This window comes from Artibeus jamaicensis, unplaced genomic scaffold, assembly GCF_021234435.1.
Source record: "Artibeus jamaicensis isolate MK-2021 breed Jamaican fruit bat unplaced genomic scaffold, CSHL_Jam_final contig_1016, whole genome shotgun sequence".
NCBI lineage: Eukaryota > Metazoa > Chordata > Mammalia > Chiroptera > Phyllostomidae > Artibeus > Artibeus jamaicensis.
In genome coordinates this window covers 6,903,262-6,921,764 of record NW_026521195.1, presented here as the reverse complement: position 1 = coordinate 6,921,764, position 18,503 = coordinate 6,903,262, and the positions used below count along the sequence as shown (strand labels likewise).

General features: G+C 46.7%; 1 protein-coding gene across 1 annotated transcript in view; it reads left to right on the top strand.

The window, feature by feature from the left end:
• NPSR1 (neuropeptide S receptor 1) overlaps positions 1 to 18,503 on the top strand; it is a 99,668-nt gene that overhangs the window by 70,015 nt on the left and 11,150 nt on the right. Inside the window, exons 4-6 of the mRNA XM_037126477.2 lie at positions 3,191 to 3,284; positions 6,489 to 6,690; positions 16,773 to 16,849. Coding sequence (XP_036982372.2) covers positions 3,191 to 3,284; positions 6,489 to 6,690; positions 16,773 to 16,849 — 373 coding nt within the window. The remainder of the gene's footprint in view (positions 1 to 3,190; positions 3,285 to 6,488; positions 6,691 to 16,772; positions 16,850 to 18,503) is intronic.

Below are 18,503 nucleotides of genomic sequence, written 5' to 3'. Positions count from 1 at the left end.
ATATACAGTTAACGAAGAAGCACATAGAAAGAAGTTCAATACTATACAGCATTAGAGAATTGCAAATCAGAGTGACAATGAGATACCACTATAGGTATTAGAATGGTATAATAGGTATATTAGAATGGCCAATATACCTATCTAATAGGTATATTAGAATGGCCAAAATCCCAAAAACTGATCACATGAAATGCTAGAGAGACTGTATAGCTACAGAAACACTCTTTCATTCCTTGTGGGGATGCCAATGGTACCACCACTTTAGAAGACACTTTGCCATTTTCTTACAAAATTGAACATGCTCTTACCATGTGATCTAGCAACTGTGTTTCCGGTATTCACGTGATTGAATTGACGACTTATGTCTGCACAGAAACCTGCACAAGAATCTTTTTAGCTGTGTTATTCATAATTGGCAAGAACTGGAAGCAAAATGTTTCTCAAAAGCTGAATGGATAAACTTTGGTTCACCCATGCAATAAAATATTATCCAGCAATAAAACAAAATAAGCTATCAAGCCACAGAAAAATTGAGGTTAAGTAAATTATGACATGTCCATGTAATGAAATATTATTTTACAGTAGAACATGAGCTATCAAGATGTGAAAAGTCATGGAGAAATCTTGAATGTGTATTGCTAAGTAAAAGAAGCCCAATCTGCAAAGGCTACTTTACTGTGTGATCACAACTATTCAACATTCTGGAAAAGGCAAAACTATAGTGATAGTGAAAAAGATCAGTGGTTGTCCGGGATTTAGGGGATTGAATAAAGTACAAAGCGTGGGGGACTTTGAGGCCAGTGGGAGTTTCCCATATGACACTGCAGTGGTGGGTACGTGACATTATGCGTTTGTCAAACCCTGTACAATATATGACACCAAGGGCGAACCTCCATGTGAACCATGGACTTCAGTTAATGACAATGTGTCAATATTGGTGCATCGCCTGTAAAATTGAGCCTCACCAACGCGAGATGTTCATAAATAAGGGAAAGCATGTGGGGTGGGGGCGGGGGCAGAGGGGTAATGTGGAAACTTTCTGTATACTAACTGCTCATTTTTTTTTTTTGTAAATCTAAAATTGTTCTAAAAACATAATGTACATTAAATTTTTTTAAAGTTAGTCCAGGAATCCTCCTTGAAAGGAATCCAGTCTGGCATTTTAAAAAATAAAATTTCTCTAAGTTTCTTTTATTTAAGTCTCACGTCTCTAAGATTTTATTTGGCTTTACATTTCCCGGGTCATTTTTGTCAGAGATGAGGGGTGGGGTAGTGAAAATTCTAACATATGTCCTCACACGGCCGCCTGTTCTCCAAATGGCGCCCCATATGCTGTTGATGTGTAGAATTTTCATTGTTGACATTTATGAATTGACTATAATTGTACTTTGATTTCCTCCTTGACTCAAGTTTAATTATAAGGGCGTTTAAATTTTAGAGTGGGATTCAAAAACATAATACTAACTTCAGCTTTTACTGCTTGTTTTAAATATGTAAATTGTGTAAGTTCGACTTTTTGGAAACAAGTGAGGGTTTTTTCTTCCCAGTTTAGTTTATGGCCAATTTTTGAAATGTTACCTAAATATTTTACAATAATGTGCATTCTTCTTAAAGTTTAATTTTTTTACTATGTGTTTTCTCTGTCAAGCTATGAACATTTTAGTAAATAGCTTATATTGAATGTTATGTTTTGTATAAGTTTCTTTATATTTTCTTGCTAAAATATATCCTTTATTAATATAAACAATCCCTTTATCCCATGCAGTGCTCTTTGCCTTGAATTTCATTTGTTTACTAGAACTATTGTAACAAATGCCTCCTTCCAGCTTCTAGTTGCTGGATATGCCTTTGGCCATCATTCTATGTGTAACCTTGACGATCATCTGGTTTTAGAGGCCTTTCCTCCAAGCAGCATGTGGTTGAGGAGGTGACATCAGACAGGGGATGGGGAAGAGAGCTCCTGAGGGCAAAACCCTCTCTGCTGTCCCCCCCCCACCCAGCTGCAAGTGGCCCACCGTGACCACTGTGAACTTGTAGGTCACACACAGAAATCCCAACTTTCTCTAAGGAGACAGTTGTGGAGGAGTTAAACTTGGCCATCGTTTTTCGTTCTGTCCCTAGGGCACCATTTTAGCAAGAGGAGTATTATTTCTCCTTATACTCCTCACGGAGGCTTCGATCTCCAATCTGTCCTCAGAACCCCCGCCCTGTGACACATGTGCAGAAATAAAAAGGAGAAAGGACAACAGTTCAGTTGCTTGGTATTTGTCTGAGCCAAGGGGGGAAAAACACAACAAAGCACAAATTCAGACAAAGGTTATTGCCAGAGTCATATTAATTCTATCTTTGAAAAAAATTCAGGCACTCGCCCTCCGAGTTCAGTCTTCATGTTTCTCTTCAACATGCTCTGGACTTGACCCAAAGGTTACAAAGCGGAGATGTGGCTGGACTCCTCATAAAACACAGAGGCCCAAAGTTAGCTGACAATTCTTCACTTTGACCGTCCTTTCAGAGCTTTTTCATTTAATTACATTTTGAGTGTGCTCTTCACATAAGAGATATTAAGGTCTTATATCCTAATTTCCTTCTCTGTAAAGTATGCAAATAACACTGCACACAGGATAATTAAAGGGCATGGGTAAGGTTAATAAAAGAGAGGGTGGGGAGGAGGAAGAGGAGACCCAAGGACCTATCGTGGGAAAAGACTCTGCTAGAGAAGTACATGGGGCAGGGGTGCAGTCAGTCAGTTTAAACGGTGAGAAGTGGTTTAAACCAGCCCCGTCAAACCCAAACCCTTCTTTCATCATCTCTCAACAGCTCACACTGATCAGAGGCAAACAAACTTCTGTTTCTAATTATTCTGGAGTGTCCATTGTGGCAGAGAAAATTAGTTTAGCTTTCAAAGTCAGTCACCAACAAATGTGCCACGTGAATACCCAAAGAGGGGCTGGTCCTGAAATGTGGAGCCTCCAAGAAGCTGAGGGAGTGAGGGAGCAGGGAGGGAGCTGGAAGCATGCGCACTGGAACCCGGGAACAACGCAAACGCAGCAGCAAGAGCAGCCATCTGCATCCTGGGGCTGGAGTCAGTGTTCCTCTCCCTAACCCAGTTCCCATCCCTGCTTGGGTTTCTCCACCGCGTGCCTTCCCTCACTCTGGGAGGTCACACAGCTCCTCCTGTTTCTGTCCCCAGGTCGTGCTGCTCTACGCCTCCACCTATGTCCTGGTGTCACTCAGCATAGACAGGTACCATGCCATCGTCTACCCCATGAAATTCCTGCAAGGAGGTGAGCTGCCTCAGCCAACTGCTGTTTCCTAGGGGTTCACCATCTGGGGAGGGGGGCTGTTTTTATAAAGGCTATACTCTTACTAATGGTTCTTTTCCTTCCCCTTTCTTCTCCTCCTTCCATTCTGGGTCTGACTGTCCAAAACAAAAGAAAAAAAGTAAGAAAGGAAGGTTGGTGCCTGGAAAGATGCCGGTGGTTCCCATGGATGGCCAGGAACCACTAGGGAAGGGGGTTTGCTGCCCATTCACCTTCTGCTAATGCCTCCAGATTTCCCCTCAGAGCCATGCTGATACACACACCTGTCCAAAGAAGGGAACACTCCCACTTCAACTTGTTCATGTTCCAGAAACAGGCAACTGATCCTCTTTACCCCCAAACCGTAGAAACAATTGGAAAGATGTTCTTAACTGATAATCATCCTGGAAAGAAGGAGCCTCCTCCTGGGTCCAGGGACAGTGAGCTGTTCCAGCCAGAACGAAGCAGAGGGGAGGGAGGGAAGGCCGAAACCACGTACAGCCCGTAATACCTGCAGCCGAGGCTGCAGCCACGTGGGCGCGTGCGCAGAGTGCTTCCTCAATAGATCGTGCAGGAAGGGCTCCAGGAAACCAGCAGGGCAGGTCCTGGGCACAGTGAGGGTCATCCTGCTTCCAAGCAGTGGGGATGCTGGACCTGAAGAGGCAGAGCGGCACTCCTGGGAGCAGAGGTGCCCTGAGAGGACACTGGGCACCTAGTCACGGGACTGCTCTTCATTCCTCTGCCTACAGGTAGGGCCCACTCTACTCCATGACCCCTGAAAGCAAGTAAGAACCCACCATTCAGCAACAGGTACTACACGCTCCAAGCAGGCCGTGAACACTGATAAAGACCCTAACATAAAATCTTGACTACAGGTGTAATCAAATATCATTTTTTTAAATGTGACAAAAGCCAAACTGTGGAGAATAGACAATATATTTAGAATGTCATTCTGCAGAATTTATACCTAAGCAAGTGAAGTTAATAGAGCAAGCAGAACTTTAGAAGAAGTAGAATTAATGCCATCCGAGACCACTGAATATATCAGCCAGCGTTGGCACACATACTTTGAATGGCAACTTAACAAGATCTAATTAAATATAAAATGTGCAGCCCTTTGAAATAGAAATTCCGCTTCTTGGTACCCTCTCTGGAGAAGCACCCCCACGTGTGTGTGCAGACATGAGCTGTTTCTTGCCTTGCTGCTTAGCGTTGCAGAGAATTTGATGCTGACCTTGGAGGATGCCTAGCTATGGTTGGGTGTATCGACTGCATGCTAAGTGCCTTTCGTGACTGGGAGTTCTTTACGTATGTTAGGCACTTAAATCCTCACAACAGCTATGCAGAGTGGGTTCCATTATTATCTGCATCTTCCAGTCTGGGCAGTTACAATTCAGAAAGTAAAAGTAACTTGCCCAAAGTTATGCAACTGGTAGGTGCAGGGGCAGGATCTGAACTCAGACGGTGTGGGTCTAGCTCAGCTGCCCTTGACTAGTACACACCCTCTCTCTCCCAGCGAGGATGTGGTAGACCCGTGGGCAGTAAAGTGCATTGACAAAAAAAACCCACATCTCATTTTCTGTCATAAACAACATGCAGAATAATCCAGGCAGTGTAATAAAACTAACAGAAAGAACAGCTCAAAGCAGTGCTAGATATGGTGAGAGAAGGACAGAGAAGAGAGTGCAAGGAAAGAAGAGAGCCCAGAAGAGCGCACGGTTGTCTGCAAGGACTTCTGGGGTGGGGCTGAACCAGCCACAGTGACCAGAGGGACTGACATGCAGCAAGGCAATTTTTAAACTGAAACGTATCAATATATTGTGTGCAATTAAACGTTACTTAAAAATAGCATTTACACCTGCTTCTTAGGCTTTTTCCAGGTTATCTGTGTGTGCGTGCCTGCGCCTGCGAACAGCGCCAAGCTTGCTGGGCACTGCCGTGCCCTGGTGATTATGCCAGAGAAGGAGGCAGGGAGTGGGATGAGGGGAAATGGAAGTGACACTGTGATACGTGTGCACAGGGGTGTGTTACACTTACTCATCCATCTGTTTATTCATGCGGGCTGAAGGGAGTAGTGAGGGTGGTGTACAAAAAGACTCCTCCACCAGAGTATTTTAAGGGTGAAGAGATAGGAAACAAAGAAAAGTAAGTGTCAGAAAACACATGAGGGGTGTTTTCAGCACCTGTGCTGGAGGTGGAGGGCCTGCAAGACACAGCCAAGGGGGAAACACGGCCAGTTACACATCTCCCCATATTCACTGGGTAAAAAAAAAAAAAATCCACTGCTTAGCTCAGGGCAAAAGTGATGAGTTCTGGGAGACACTGTGCAATATTCTGAACAGTGTCCTAAATTACAGGGAAGGCAGCGATGAGTATTATTAGAGTGTTCATTTAAATATGTAAAGCCATTTATTTCCTCACTATGAAATTAACAGCGCTCCACATACGCACTTGGAAAACTGTCATTTCCAGTAGCATCAGAAAAGACGCAAGCGTAGAAACAGACTTAGCCATTTGCCCTTCCTCCGCCCGATCCCACGGAAATCCCGGAGGAAACACAAACACCTGAGGGAGACCTGCGGATGGGGCGGGAGCCAAGGAGAGAAGCCATCCCAACACTGCAAACTTCAAGGCATCTGCGCACACAGAGGCAGATTTAACAAGGGTGCCACTCCCCCCCCCCCCCAGGAAAGCTGGATGGCCTTGTAGGATGTGGCAAAGGTCCTCATTGTTACAGGGTGAGGCAGTAGGTAAGAACGAGGCATGAGAGGGATGGTACGCTAGAGCCATCCTGGTACGGCAGCCCACAGGGACATGGGGGCAGCTGTGAGTGGCAGAGTCAGGTGTGTATGTGACCAAGTGATGGGGTGGAGGCAGGAAAACAGATGCCCCAATGAGCACATCACTGTTTCAAGTCAGGTGGGTAAATCCGGGAGGAGGGAGGGAAGTAGAAATTCGGGAGCGCAGATCTATGCCAGGCAGTGTGCTGGCTTCTGTGCAAACCCTCTTTTTCATCCTTGCATCGGCCCTAGACACAGGGCCTCCGACCCCCATTTCACGGATGGGGAAACAGAGGCTCTGAGGGGCCCCGAGTTCCTCTTGCCCGGTGATCCTCTTCTGTACAAGACTCCAAGGGGCTCCCCAGCAATGTTCCCAGATGCCCCACTTCCCTCTCTTTCCTTGGAGCAGAAAAGCAAGCCAAGGTGCTCATCGCAACAGCCTGGATCCTCTCGTTCCTGTTCTCCATCCCCACCCTGATCATATTCGGGAAAAGGAAACTCCCCAACGGCGAAGTGCAGTGCTGGGCCCTGTGGCCCGATGACTCCTACTGGACACCGTACATGACCGTCGTGGCCTGCCTGGTGTACTTCATCCCTCTGGCCATCATCAGGTAAGAGGCCCTGGGCCCGACTCCCACCGGAGTGCTCCGGTTTGCCCACTGCCTCGCCTCTCCTCTCCCCTCCCCTGCGGGCCTCTCCCTGCTCCTGGCATTCTTGGGGGCACTGATCAGGCCACACACTCTTATCTAGAGCTTATGCTAAGCCCAACTGCTCTGAAGTTGAGGAAGGGGCAGGAACTAGGATTTTTGGAGTGTGTACTATGTATGGGACAGTTGTTGTGTGTAGTGGCTAACAGCTACCCCATTAACCATACTACAGCTCTCTGAAATAACTACTGCTGTGCTTATTCAATAAATGATAAAACTTGAGCTCAGAGAGGTCAAGTAACTTACTCAACATCACACAGGATTTGAACCCAGGCGTGTCTGATTTCATACCCTGTTCTTTCTCCAGCCTTTCAAATATAACACATTGTACCAGTGTCAGAGATCTTCTCATTGAAAAGACAGACGTGCTTGAAACAAATCTGAACAGGTAACACCACAGAGATGCTGAAGCACGTGTGCAGTGAGGTCAGGTAATGGGCAGTGAACGTTTCTCAGAAGCCGCCATTGAAGGATGGATGGATTTGGGTAGGGAAAGGGGAAAGTGGGAGAGACAGCTGGCCCCTGGTGACCGGAGGCCAGAGTGAGTGTGGTGACAGGGAAGGACAGGTAGGCAGAGTCAGCGGGAGAGAAGTTGACAAAAAGCTCTTTCTGGATGGGGTGAGGCTTGGTTATGAAGGGCAACAAAGCCGCAGAATGTTCCCTCCATCCTGTGGCCAGCAGTGGGCCAGGGCTGGTCTTTCAGTGAAGAAGGCCATGGCCACCAGGACAAGGCAGGGTCACCTCTGGAAGGGTGGCTCTGCATGGGTGGGGCATCACGGGTGGATATCTGGGTGTTCAGTGTGCATGCAAGCCGTGCTGATCCTGCAGTCCTGCATCCTGAGTGTCCCCACGCCTGCCATAGTGCGTCACACAGTTTGTGACAAAGGAAGGTCAGCCTTTGGTTTTTGGTGGTAAAAATAATGCCGTGATAAAAAAAAAAATCCTTGCACTTAAAGTTACTTGAGTCTCTGATTATTGCTCAGAACTCATTCTAGTGGAATTGCTAGATCAAACATGAAGTTCATTCTGAGACGGATGCACATTCATAAACTGTCCTCCGGGAAAGGTGCATTCCTGCCAGCAGCAAAAGAGAACTCCGCTCGTCTTCCTGACCCAGTGGAAGGTGGTACCCGTTCTTCATCAGGTCGTTGCCAATCGTAGAATTTAAAGAAAATTTATCTCATTGTTTCAGTATGCACTTGTTTGATCATTAAGTGGTTAGGCATTTTTCAAGGGCTGCCTGATATTAGAGGAATCTCTTGCTCTTGCTTGTTGCTCACCTTGAGACTCAGAAAATACTAAAGCTGGAGAAGTGTTCTCCATCCTGTAGTTCAGTCCCTGAAGTTTTCACAGGAGACTCAGGCCTAAGAGAAGAGAAGTGACTTGCCTTCCATCAGAGCTCAAACTGGGCGGAGGCTGGCCAGTCATCTCCTCTCAGTTGGCAAATTAACATCTGCAGTTCCTCTCAACTTCCTGTGCTCCTTCCTCTCCACCACATTGAATTTGGGAGGAATCTTGGAGGAGAGATGAAGGTTGTGTAGACCACCCATTAAAGGTAAGTTACAGCAACGTCAGAAGGGCCACGAGGATGAGGAGAGATGCTTGTCCCAGCCAGGCAGCTCAGGCCATCGTAAGCAGCTGACTGATCGATTTTGGTGGCAGGACAGGTCCTTGCCTCTCTCCTGGTCGATTTCCTATCAGCTCCTGAAATCAGTCAAAACCCTTTCTCAGCAGGGTGGACATGTGCAGGGACCACATGGCTCCCAGGTGCTGTCCAGCCAGATGTGGCCTGTGTGTCTCTCACTCTCTGAAGTGTCCCCATTAATCTGAGCTTCTCCCCCCCCCCCAGGTGGGCTCCTCAGACTTGCCGACAGCCCCACTTGTGTGGTTTGTGCTGTCCTTGGGCAGAGTAAAGCAACATTCAGTGATGAAAGGGGTGATTTCTAAAGTGGGTTCCACTCGGCCCTCACCAAACAAAGACCTTCTTAAATCCTGATCCTTGCTTCCAGCCCAGGCTAGACCACAACACTCTGAGTGGCCTCCCTCTGCCCTTGAACTTCTCAGAAGCATTTCCTGTCTGCTCAGCCTGACCTTCACTCTTGTGTGGTCAGGCTCCTCGGGTGGGGCGGGAGGATGGGGGTGCCGTCCAGCCCCCTCCTCGGCCCTGCTTGTAACAAGACCAGGCTCAGAGTTAATTTTCCAACTGATCCCTGGGAGAAGTTGCTACAATTTTATCTCTCTCCGAACCAAAGTTCAACCTTTTTTTCCCTAACCACACTTTGGCTCCCTCAGCTTGATTCTGTTGCTTGAGGTTCTCTTAGATAAGGTTAAACTCTCGGTCCCAAGCCTAAGTAGGCGAAACTCAGACAAGGGGAAAACTCGCTTTATCAACCATGTCTCGTGCTTCACTGACGCTCATGTGTTATATGTGCGATGTGTGTACACACATATCCTGACCCAATTCACAGGCAAATGTATAGTTTTTTTAATTTGCTATTGTCATTGAAACCGAACACATTTTATACATTTATGATTTTAGATTTTTTAAATAAATTACCAGTTGATATTCTTTTACCCATTATTTCTCTATTTTATTTCTTCTAAAGATATTCTTTATATCATAAACTCCTTCTGTTTTTATGTGTTGAGAATATTTCCCTAATTTGTCTTTTGCCCTTTGGGGTTGAAGATGGTTTTATTTTGCTTTCAGTTTGTAAGACTGACATAATTAAGAAAAGCAGAGGAAGCGTGAATAACCAAAATTAAAAATGAGAAATTCAAATAAGATGTTAAAAGAGTCAGAGAAGGGCACTTTGCAAAACTTTGTATAAAAACATGTGAACATGTGAATGAAATGAATTATGGCTTTTGTGTAGGATGTAGACATTTTAAATTTTGGTGAAGTAATTTTCCATAGGTGTGCTGCGAGAATTTTTCAAACCTGCAACACCTGACTGTTTAGTCAGGGGCACTGACCTCTTTTCCCTTAGACTGTCAAGAAAAAAATGACAACAGTCAGCACAACAATGGTTGGCTGGTGCGAATGAATCAAAATTACACCTATTTTTTATGCTCAGATCAGCAATAAGTAGAATATGTTTTCTGGCATACCACAGAATTTTAGAAATCAGTTTATGTGTACCATGAGATGAAAAAGGTTGAAAATTGCTTAGTGTACTCACAGCTCATGTGTCTGTTTCTATTCTATCATTTCATTAGGAAATTGCCCCTTCTACATACTTATCTATGCTTTGATTTAACCTTTTGTGATTTGTGATATGAATTATTTGAAAGTTATTTTAGTGTTGGTAGCACATTAAAAATGTCCCTTTAGAGAGTACATTTGATTCGATTTGCCAGTTATCCCCATGTCCATTACCTTTGATGTGAGAGATAATTAGAGATCTGTTAACTTGGTTTCATAATGCCAGGCCGTGCGCTCGCTCCCACGCTGTCTACAGGATAATCTGTCTTTTCTCTGTGGTATGAAGCGGCTGTTCTATCATACATATTTATATTATAAACACTCTGTTTCTGAATTTACTCTCTTTACTTTGTTTCTATTTCCTGCATGCTTCACATGAGTGAAGCTTCACATGCCGAAAATAAAATAGCTTTAGAGTTATTTATTATACCATAACCTTTTTATGGATTGTAAATATTTCCCTAGTTTTCCATTTTCTTCCTAACTTTGAACATGTATTTCTGAAATCTTTAGTGAGTGGTGGTTGACCCAGCGGGGGAGAGAACGCACAGACAGCTACAGCAGTGGTTTCCTGCCCCTGGTGCTGCGGGGTTTTCATTACCGTAGCTCTACGCACACTGGTGTCTGCTAGGACGAGATGCTGCCTCTTACATGGGTTCCTGGATGTTCCAGGAGGTGCTGGGGACACGTTCCCCTTGCCCTGAGTTCTCTGGCCACCACAAACCATCTGTCGTTCCCAGACACCCCCCCCAACTCCTGTCACCCTGAGCCTCTGGGCTCATCTCCCCTCCGCCAAAGCCTCCTCCAACCGCACCGGCCTTGCTTCCAACGAGCTAGTCCCCCTTCTTCAGCTCTCACATCAAACACCGCCTCGGTGTGGAGCTGTCCCTGCCAACCAGGCCACGTCCTGCCTCAGGGGTCCACCTGCTCGCCTCCACCCTCAGCTTGTCGAGACACCATGAAGGCTTTGAGGTAATGTCCTCACTGCCTGCTGTGCCCGGAGCTCCTGAGTACAGGAACTGGTGGCTCCTAACTTCTGGGTTCCAAATCCAACACGTAGTGGACACTTCGTTAATGACAGGTTGAATAAACAATGCAGGCCTGACTGACATGCTGCAGCCGCCACAGGACCCAGGCGTCACACCACTGTTGTACCCACACACCCTGACATGGACCTGGCGGGCCGTTTAGTGCCCAGACCCACTCTCTGGCCTGCGGTAGATCCTCTGCACACATATGTGATGGGAAGAAAGAGGGGAAAAAACCGGCAGGAGAGAGGAGGGAGGGCGTCGCATGGTCGGCAGCAAACTCGTGAGAGGCGACAGTGAAGGGACAAAGACTTGGCTGTTTTTCATCAGTTAAATCCGCTCCCGGGATTTGGAGTCAGAGTGACCGACAACAAAGGCAGGACGACGTATTTCTGGGTCAACACAGCTTCTGCTGTTTTGAAAGTCACTTGTCATAACTCTCTAGCCGTCTCTGAGGAGGTTATTAGCCCTGATGTGATTGCTTGGCTTTATCTGTGGTTATTTTCTTGATACCTAAGTGATTTGTCACTCTCCTACCATTTTTATCTCTGTGAGATCAAGGGAGAGTCAGAAAAGATCCATGGCTGACAATTGCGAAGGAGTAAGTGGGAAAAGGCCTGTTTGCCACAGAGCCCTGACTGGTGTTATATGAAACAAATCCATTTATTTTGCTCAGGGAATGGGACTCAGACTGGGAAAGCCCCATGCTGAGGTGGTTACAGCCCAGTGGAGTCCAAGGCCACTGGTGGTAAAAGCGCGGCCAGGGGTCTGGCCAGCACAGCCATGGGCACTGGGTCTGAGACCAAGGAGGACGACAACCCACCACATCGGGAAAGGCAGTGACTTACTTCTTTTACGCTGTTACTTTTATGCCTCTTCCCATTCATTCACTATTTCTAGAAATACCTGCGGGGCACTCACCTTCTGCCAGACACGGGGCAAGGCAAGGGGGTGACAGAAGTGACCAGACGTACATGGTGTCTGAGTCCAGGAAACTTCTTGTATAACACAGGGAGCTACCGACTAAGAAAGAAATTACAACCCAGGGCGATGAGTGTTAGGGCAGTGTACATGGAGAGTCCCATGGGACCCAAGCAGGGGCCAATAATCTGATCTTGAGATCAAAGAAAGCATTCAGGGAGTAACTAGAACCATAGATATAATAGCACTTGAAGCCCAAGTACAGCCCACAAAGGGGCCTGCACACCTTCCCTGCTGAGAAACAGCGCCCCCTGCTGGTGAACAAGACTTTGCAGCCAGGGGCCCCAGACAGTGGCCCAGCTCTGCCGTCCACCAGCTGTGTGAGCACAGACGAGTCATGGAAGCTCTCAAAACCAAAGCCTTCCCGCTAGAAAATGGGAATGATGCTAGCACCAACCATATAAAGTATCTGAAGAGAGTAAATGAGAGAGTTTCTATAAAGGGCTTGGTGTGATTGCTGGCTGACTGTCATGGTGAGCAAATCGTAGCTGTTGTCTTCGTAACGTCAGGTGAGAGCTTTGGTGGCCAGCAGACCTGGACTGGACCCTGGTCTCTGACACTTCCTAGCCATGGGACGTCAGCCTCGCCATCCATACAATGGGGACAATAAACTCTCCTTCCCCTTGATCACATATAAAATCATAAAAGAAGAACTTGCAGGGAACAAAACCCATAATCAACATGGAGGAAGCAGTCACCATCTGGTGCCCAGCACCGTGTTAACCAGCAGAGTTACTGAGACAAAGTGTCAGGCACTTTACAGAGGGCGAGCGCAGAGCAGGGCTCCACCTTGGCTGCCGCCCCAGTAACCGCCCCCTCCGTGGGCACCGGGGCGAGAGACAAGGCACAGGACTCTGTTCCCATGTGAGGATACCTGCACACATGGCTTCAGCTGCTTTCGGAGCATATTCTGTCCTCTCTATCATTAGGCCACACCACAGTAGTCATTTCACTAAGAGATGGAATAAAATTCAAGGACGATTGAGTCGGTTTATACTCCCAGCGTTATTACCATCTTTCATTCTGTCTAGTGCAATAGCTTCCTATGTACTCTTACCCCTTTAAGTTTCTATTCCACCCGACAGCCAGAGCCATCAGTTTGTTTGGAAAATGGCTAAGCATATAAAGGAGTATGAAATGAAAAATAAAAATATTCCTCCCACTCCGCCCTGCCTTGTTCTGTTCCTCAGAGGTAGTGCTGTTAAGAAATTTTTTGTATACCTTCCCAGAACTGTTCAGTTCAGATACCGGCATCTACATCTGTATAGAAACAATGTATCCGTGCTAAAAAGTGTCTGACCTTTGAAAGTCATGTTAATCGATCATTTCACCTTCCTGATTAACTAATTTCCTATCAGGAAATTTCCATTGTTTTAGAATAAATTTCAAAGCTTCTAACTCCGTGCACAAGGCCACCCTCATCTAGGGTCACACAAACTGCTTGCACACAGGCTTCACACACACTGGCTTTCTCTAACTGCTTCCCGTGGGCTGCGCTCCCTCCTGCCTCTGAGCCTTTGCACATACTGTTCCCTCTGCCGGGACGATCACCTCCCCCCCCCCCCCATTTGAAACACCAGTTTACCTGTCAGATCTTAGCTGAGAGTTTCCCTGCTCTGGGAAGGTGTCCCTGACCCCCCAGAACAAGTCAGGGTCCCTATCATATACTCGCATATCACTCTCCATTATATCTTCATAGCATTGGCCCCTTTGTAATCACATACCATATGTCATGTAGGCAGGATGCTAATTATCAAGGGGAGGAAGGCTGAGGGAGACTAGAGGAAGCTCTGGGTGCCCTGCAGAAGAGACTGGGTATTATTCTCTTGTAGGGAAGTGGAGGGAGTGGCAGGCTCTGAAGCCAGGGCATGAGTCTGCGCCCCACACATCAGCTCTGAGGTCGGCATGAGCATTCCAGATGGTAGCAGAGCAGGGGCCTCAGGAGATTATGGCGATAATCAGGCAAGAGGTCATAAGGGGTGCTCGCTTCAGCAGCAAGTGTACTAACACTGGGGTGATGCCGGGATTAGTATGGATAAAGCTTTTCCTGTTTTTGTGTTTAATGGATACAGAGTTTCTGTCTGGTATGATGCGAACGTTCTGGAAGTGCCTGCTGGTCTCAGCAGTGAGAACCCACTTGATGCCCCTGGACTGTACACATCAAAATGGCTAAAGTGGCCAATTTCATGTTGTTTCTTTTATCACAACAAAAGCTCATCAATATATGTGAAAAGAGACTGTAAGGGTCCCGAAGAACAGGAATGGAGAGGAAGGGATAGATAGTAGAGACATTTTGAAGGAGCAATCCACAGGACCTGCTGATTAATTAGAAGAAAGAAATGAGGAAGAAAGAGGAGACAGACATAATTCACAGCTTTCTGACACATGACTGTTACACTCTGAGATGTGGCCTCATTCAGGCAATAAATTAAAGGGGTGCCCTACTTATTAGGTTTTTTCTGGGCTAATAATAAAGCTGGCACTGACTTTCTATTTGCTTTGTCCTTTAAAGATGAGGTGGGGGTGACTTAGGCCCAAACCCCTAACACTTAAGACAGTTCTGAATTTCACTCATGTATGTGGTCGATGGTCAATAAATACTTGAATTATTGATCAGTTAAGTACTGGGCTTGCAATTATAACGCACTGCACTTCAAGGCACTTGAAACACAAATGCCTTTTAAGTTATTTACCTGGGGACAAGTTTCCCTGCTCTAACAAATACTCAAAGTAAAGAGTAGACTCACTAGTAATTTTTTTCTTTAATGTAGACATACAGATTCAAGAAAAGTCCCTGGGCAGGTGTATGAAAAGAAAGAGGGATGTTGAGGCCTCAAGCTTCCTTGGAGCGCTCAGAGGAGTTAGCTGAACGAGACAGGAAAAGCATTAAGAAGCAGAGCATTTTAACACAGTCATTAATTAAGTTATATCCTAAAATTCATTAAAAACAATTAGTGCTTTGTCAGCAACTGCAAACTGGAGCTCAGATTTTTTTTTAACCAGTGACTCTCGAGAAAAAAGTTGGTGTGGTTTTAAAATAAATCAGTGCTGCCCTGACTGGTGTGACTTGGCTGGGCATTTACCCCCACAGAGCAAAAGGTCACTGGTTTGCTTCCCGGTGAGGGAACATGCCTGGGATGCAGCTTTGGTCCCCAGCCAGGGCGCGTATGAGAACAACTAATTGATATTTCTCTCCCACACTGATGCTTCTCTCCCTTTTTATCCTTTCCCCTCTAAAAAATAATTAAATAAAATCTTTAAAAAATAAATGAAATAAAGTAGTGATTTCTCCCCAAGTTTTTAGTCAAGATACTTAACGTATTTGAAATGTCAAATAACATGAAAGAAGGGTTTTAATTTTTATATTTATCAAAGGGAACACAAGATACAAAATTTGCTGATGCTTTTGAGTCATTAACACATTGACTTCCTGTTAAGCAGATTATATCTCACGAGAATAGATGTGACATTTTTCGAAAAACAAGGAAGAAAGAGGGACAGAAACTGACATTTACTGGGTCTCTGCTAATTTTTAAGCACTGTGCTTGGCACTGTAAATGATGTCACAGTTGACCTCTAAAAACTCTTAAGAGGTTTGTATTTTTAATCCACTTTACAGTTTCAGCTGGGACCCTTTGTCTTTGTTCATCTGGGCGGTACGACAAGACACACAGACTATGCACAACAGATGAGTGTTTCTCACAGGTCTGGAGGCTGGGAGTCTGCGACCAGGGTGCCAGCAGGCTCAGGGCCTGAGGGCCCTCCTCCACGTCCTCTCCGAGGGGAGAACACTCCCCAGAGTCCCTTTCACAAGGGCACTAATCCCAGTCCCGAGGGCCTCACCCTGATGACCTAAGCCCCTCACAAACACCCCGCCACCTAACAGCATCACCCTGGGCATTAGGATTTCAACCCGAGTTTTGGAGGGACACATGCATTCGACCTATATTACTCAGTGTATTTGTTATCTCTTGTTTGATAACAAATGGTCGTGAACCTGGTGACTTAGAACAACATACTTTATTATCTCACAGTACTTGTACATCAGGAGTCTGTACTTGGCTTCTCTGGGTCATCTGCTGTGGCAAGGTGACAGTTAAGGTGTCAACCAGGCCTGGGGTGTCCATCAGAGGCTCAACTGGAGGAGGGTTTTTTTCTCATCCTTCATGGGTTCTTGGCAGAATTAATTTCCTGGGGCTGTAGGACTTACAACCCTGCAATCCCAGAAAATTAACTGATCCTTCAAAACCAGTGATGGAGATAGAAACTAGCAAGGCAGATGCTACACTCTAATGTAATCACGGACAGCTGACCACCTTCATCCTGATGCATGGATTAGAAGCAAGTCACGGGCCCCATCACACTCAACGGGGAGGACCACACAAATGCCTGCACCCCACAGGCAAAAATTAAGGGGCCTCAGTAAAGACTGTAAATTCAAGGTCATACAACCAGCAAGTAGTAGAGCCGGTTACAAATCTAAAACTTTCTGACCCTAAACTCTGTGTCTGGGTTCTAATCTCAGCTACACCTCTAACCACTAGGATGATCTTACAGAAATTAACTCCACCAGTCTTAGCCTCCTGACTTAATAAAGAAGGGCTGCAGCCGACTGAACTTCCGGTTTCCACCTGCTGTGATTCTAAATCCGCAGATACAGCGTGGCCCCTCCTCCCTACCTCGTGCTCAGAGAGCGGGAGCGGTCCTCTCTCTGTGTCTTCCCCATGGGGACCCACCAGCCACTTTCACGTGACCTCTGCTCCTTTCCACAGCGTCATCTATGCCATCGTGATCCGAACCATTTGGACTAAAAGCAAAGCCCACGAGACGGTGGTTTCCAACTGCTCAGGTAAGTCTGTCATCTGAATCACACAGCTCTCGGCTCCTTTTGCTTCTGCAGAGGTTTTCCCCAGCAAACGAGAGCTTGGGCTCTGGGTATACACCATTATGTCAGGACCCAGAGGCCAGATGGGCCCCCCAACGGCTGCCCAGGCAGCCCTGCCTTCTCCACCTGGCCTCCCTGGAAGCTGGGAGAAGGATGGGGGACTTCGAGCCTGGCCACGCCGTGGCAGCGCAGGGCTGCTGGGGAATGGCCCGGCTGTGAAGAACCCCCTGCCTGTCTGGTCTCTTGGGGTCCCTGTACCCGTTTTTCTCAAACAGCAAGAGCAGTCAGAGAGGATAAATACAAGTGCATTTATTTTATTCATTGTGAGTGGCTCTGGCCAAGTGTCAGAATATTTGTCTAAAAAAACTAAGGATGGATGAGCATGTCTGTCCTCTCTCCAATGTTGGATAAAGACAGGTACAAGGCCTGATGTTTGTAGGTGGGCTGAGGTCTTCCTGTGCTTTCAGACTGGGATCGGGTTGGCTTAAATCCCTGTGCAGTGCCAGTTCCTGGCGGGGGGGGGGGGGGGCAGTGTGTCTCTCCCTGCCTGTCGCTCCACACTCTCACCCTCACTGTCTCACCTACAGCTCTCTGATCCCCTAGCTCCTGGTCCAAAGGGCCAGGGTGGAACCCACCTCATTTTCCCTAAGCCCATCACCCACAAGAGTGAATAGAGCAAATTCTGCTGGAGAAGTGAGGTACCACAACGTTGCCACACTCTATCCACTATACCACTACCCAGGGTATCTCCCACCGCCCAGGTATCTCACATCCTGTCCTCAGCAGACCTTGCATCAGTCTGGCGGGGCCCCGGTTGCTCTCCAGTGTCCCCCTGGCTCTGCCACTAGATTTTCCAGCCCCTGTGCTGTTAGGTCCCCTATACTCCTGGGTCTGAAGTAGTGCAAAGCCACACGGAGGCCAGTTTTCCCAGCGGCACACAGTACGCCATTCCCCCTTCCCAAAGGTGGAAGGGGAGACCATCTGTTCTCATTCTTTAACACAAATTTGTGTCTCCATTCTACCTATTTTTCTGTTGTCTATATCTTTCTGCCACCAGCGACCCCCCTGCCGGAATACAGAGCAGATGGTAGTCTGAGAAGCCCGTATACTCTCTGTATCTTGCTTGTAAATGGAACTCACTTCATCTCCTATTTGGCATGACAGCCAAGCAGCTCTGGAGTTGGCTGGGAGATGGGCTCCCCAGTGGCGTGGGCACGCCAGGAGGATGGCTTGGCGACAGGGACGTCAGCCATAATTAGTATGAACAGAAGCTCACTTTGTAAACACAGGCTGCAAAATTCAAGTCATCATTAGTTTGACAACCACTCTTCTCACTGGCAAACATGTCTAGCTTCTCCCTTTGAAAGTCTGGCAGAAAGAAAAAATAACGAATAAATGATCAGAAGACTTTCCCACAAATAAGTGTGGAGGACAAGAGGTAGGGAAGAGGAGGTTTTTAAAGTTGTGTGTGGCTATCTTTCACACGCCGGCATGCTCTGGATGCCCAGGGTACCTATCTACTCCTGTGAAATAGTAGATTTAGTGCGTGAGGGCAGGAGGTGGGGGAGCCACACCCTTGGAAGGGGCAAAGCGTAGCATCTGGATATAACTGTGTCTG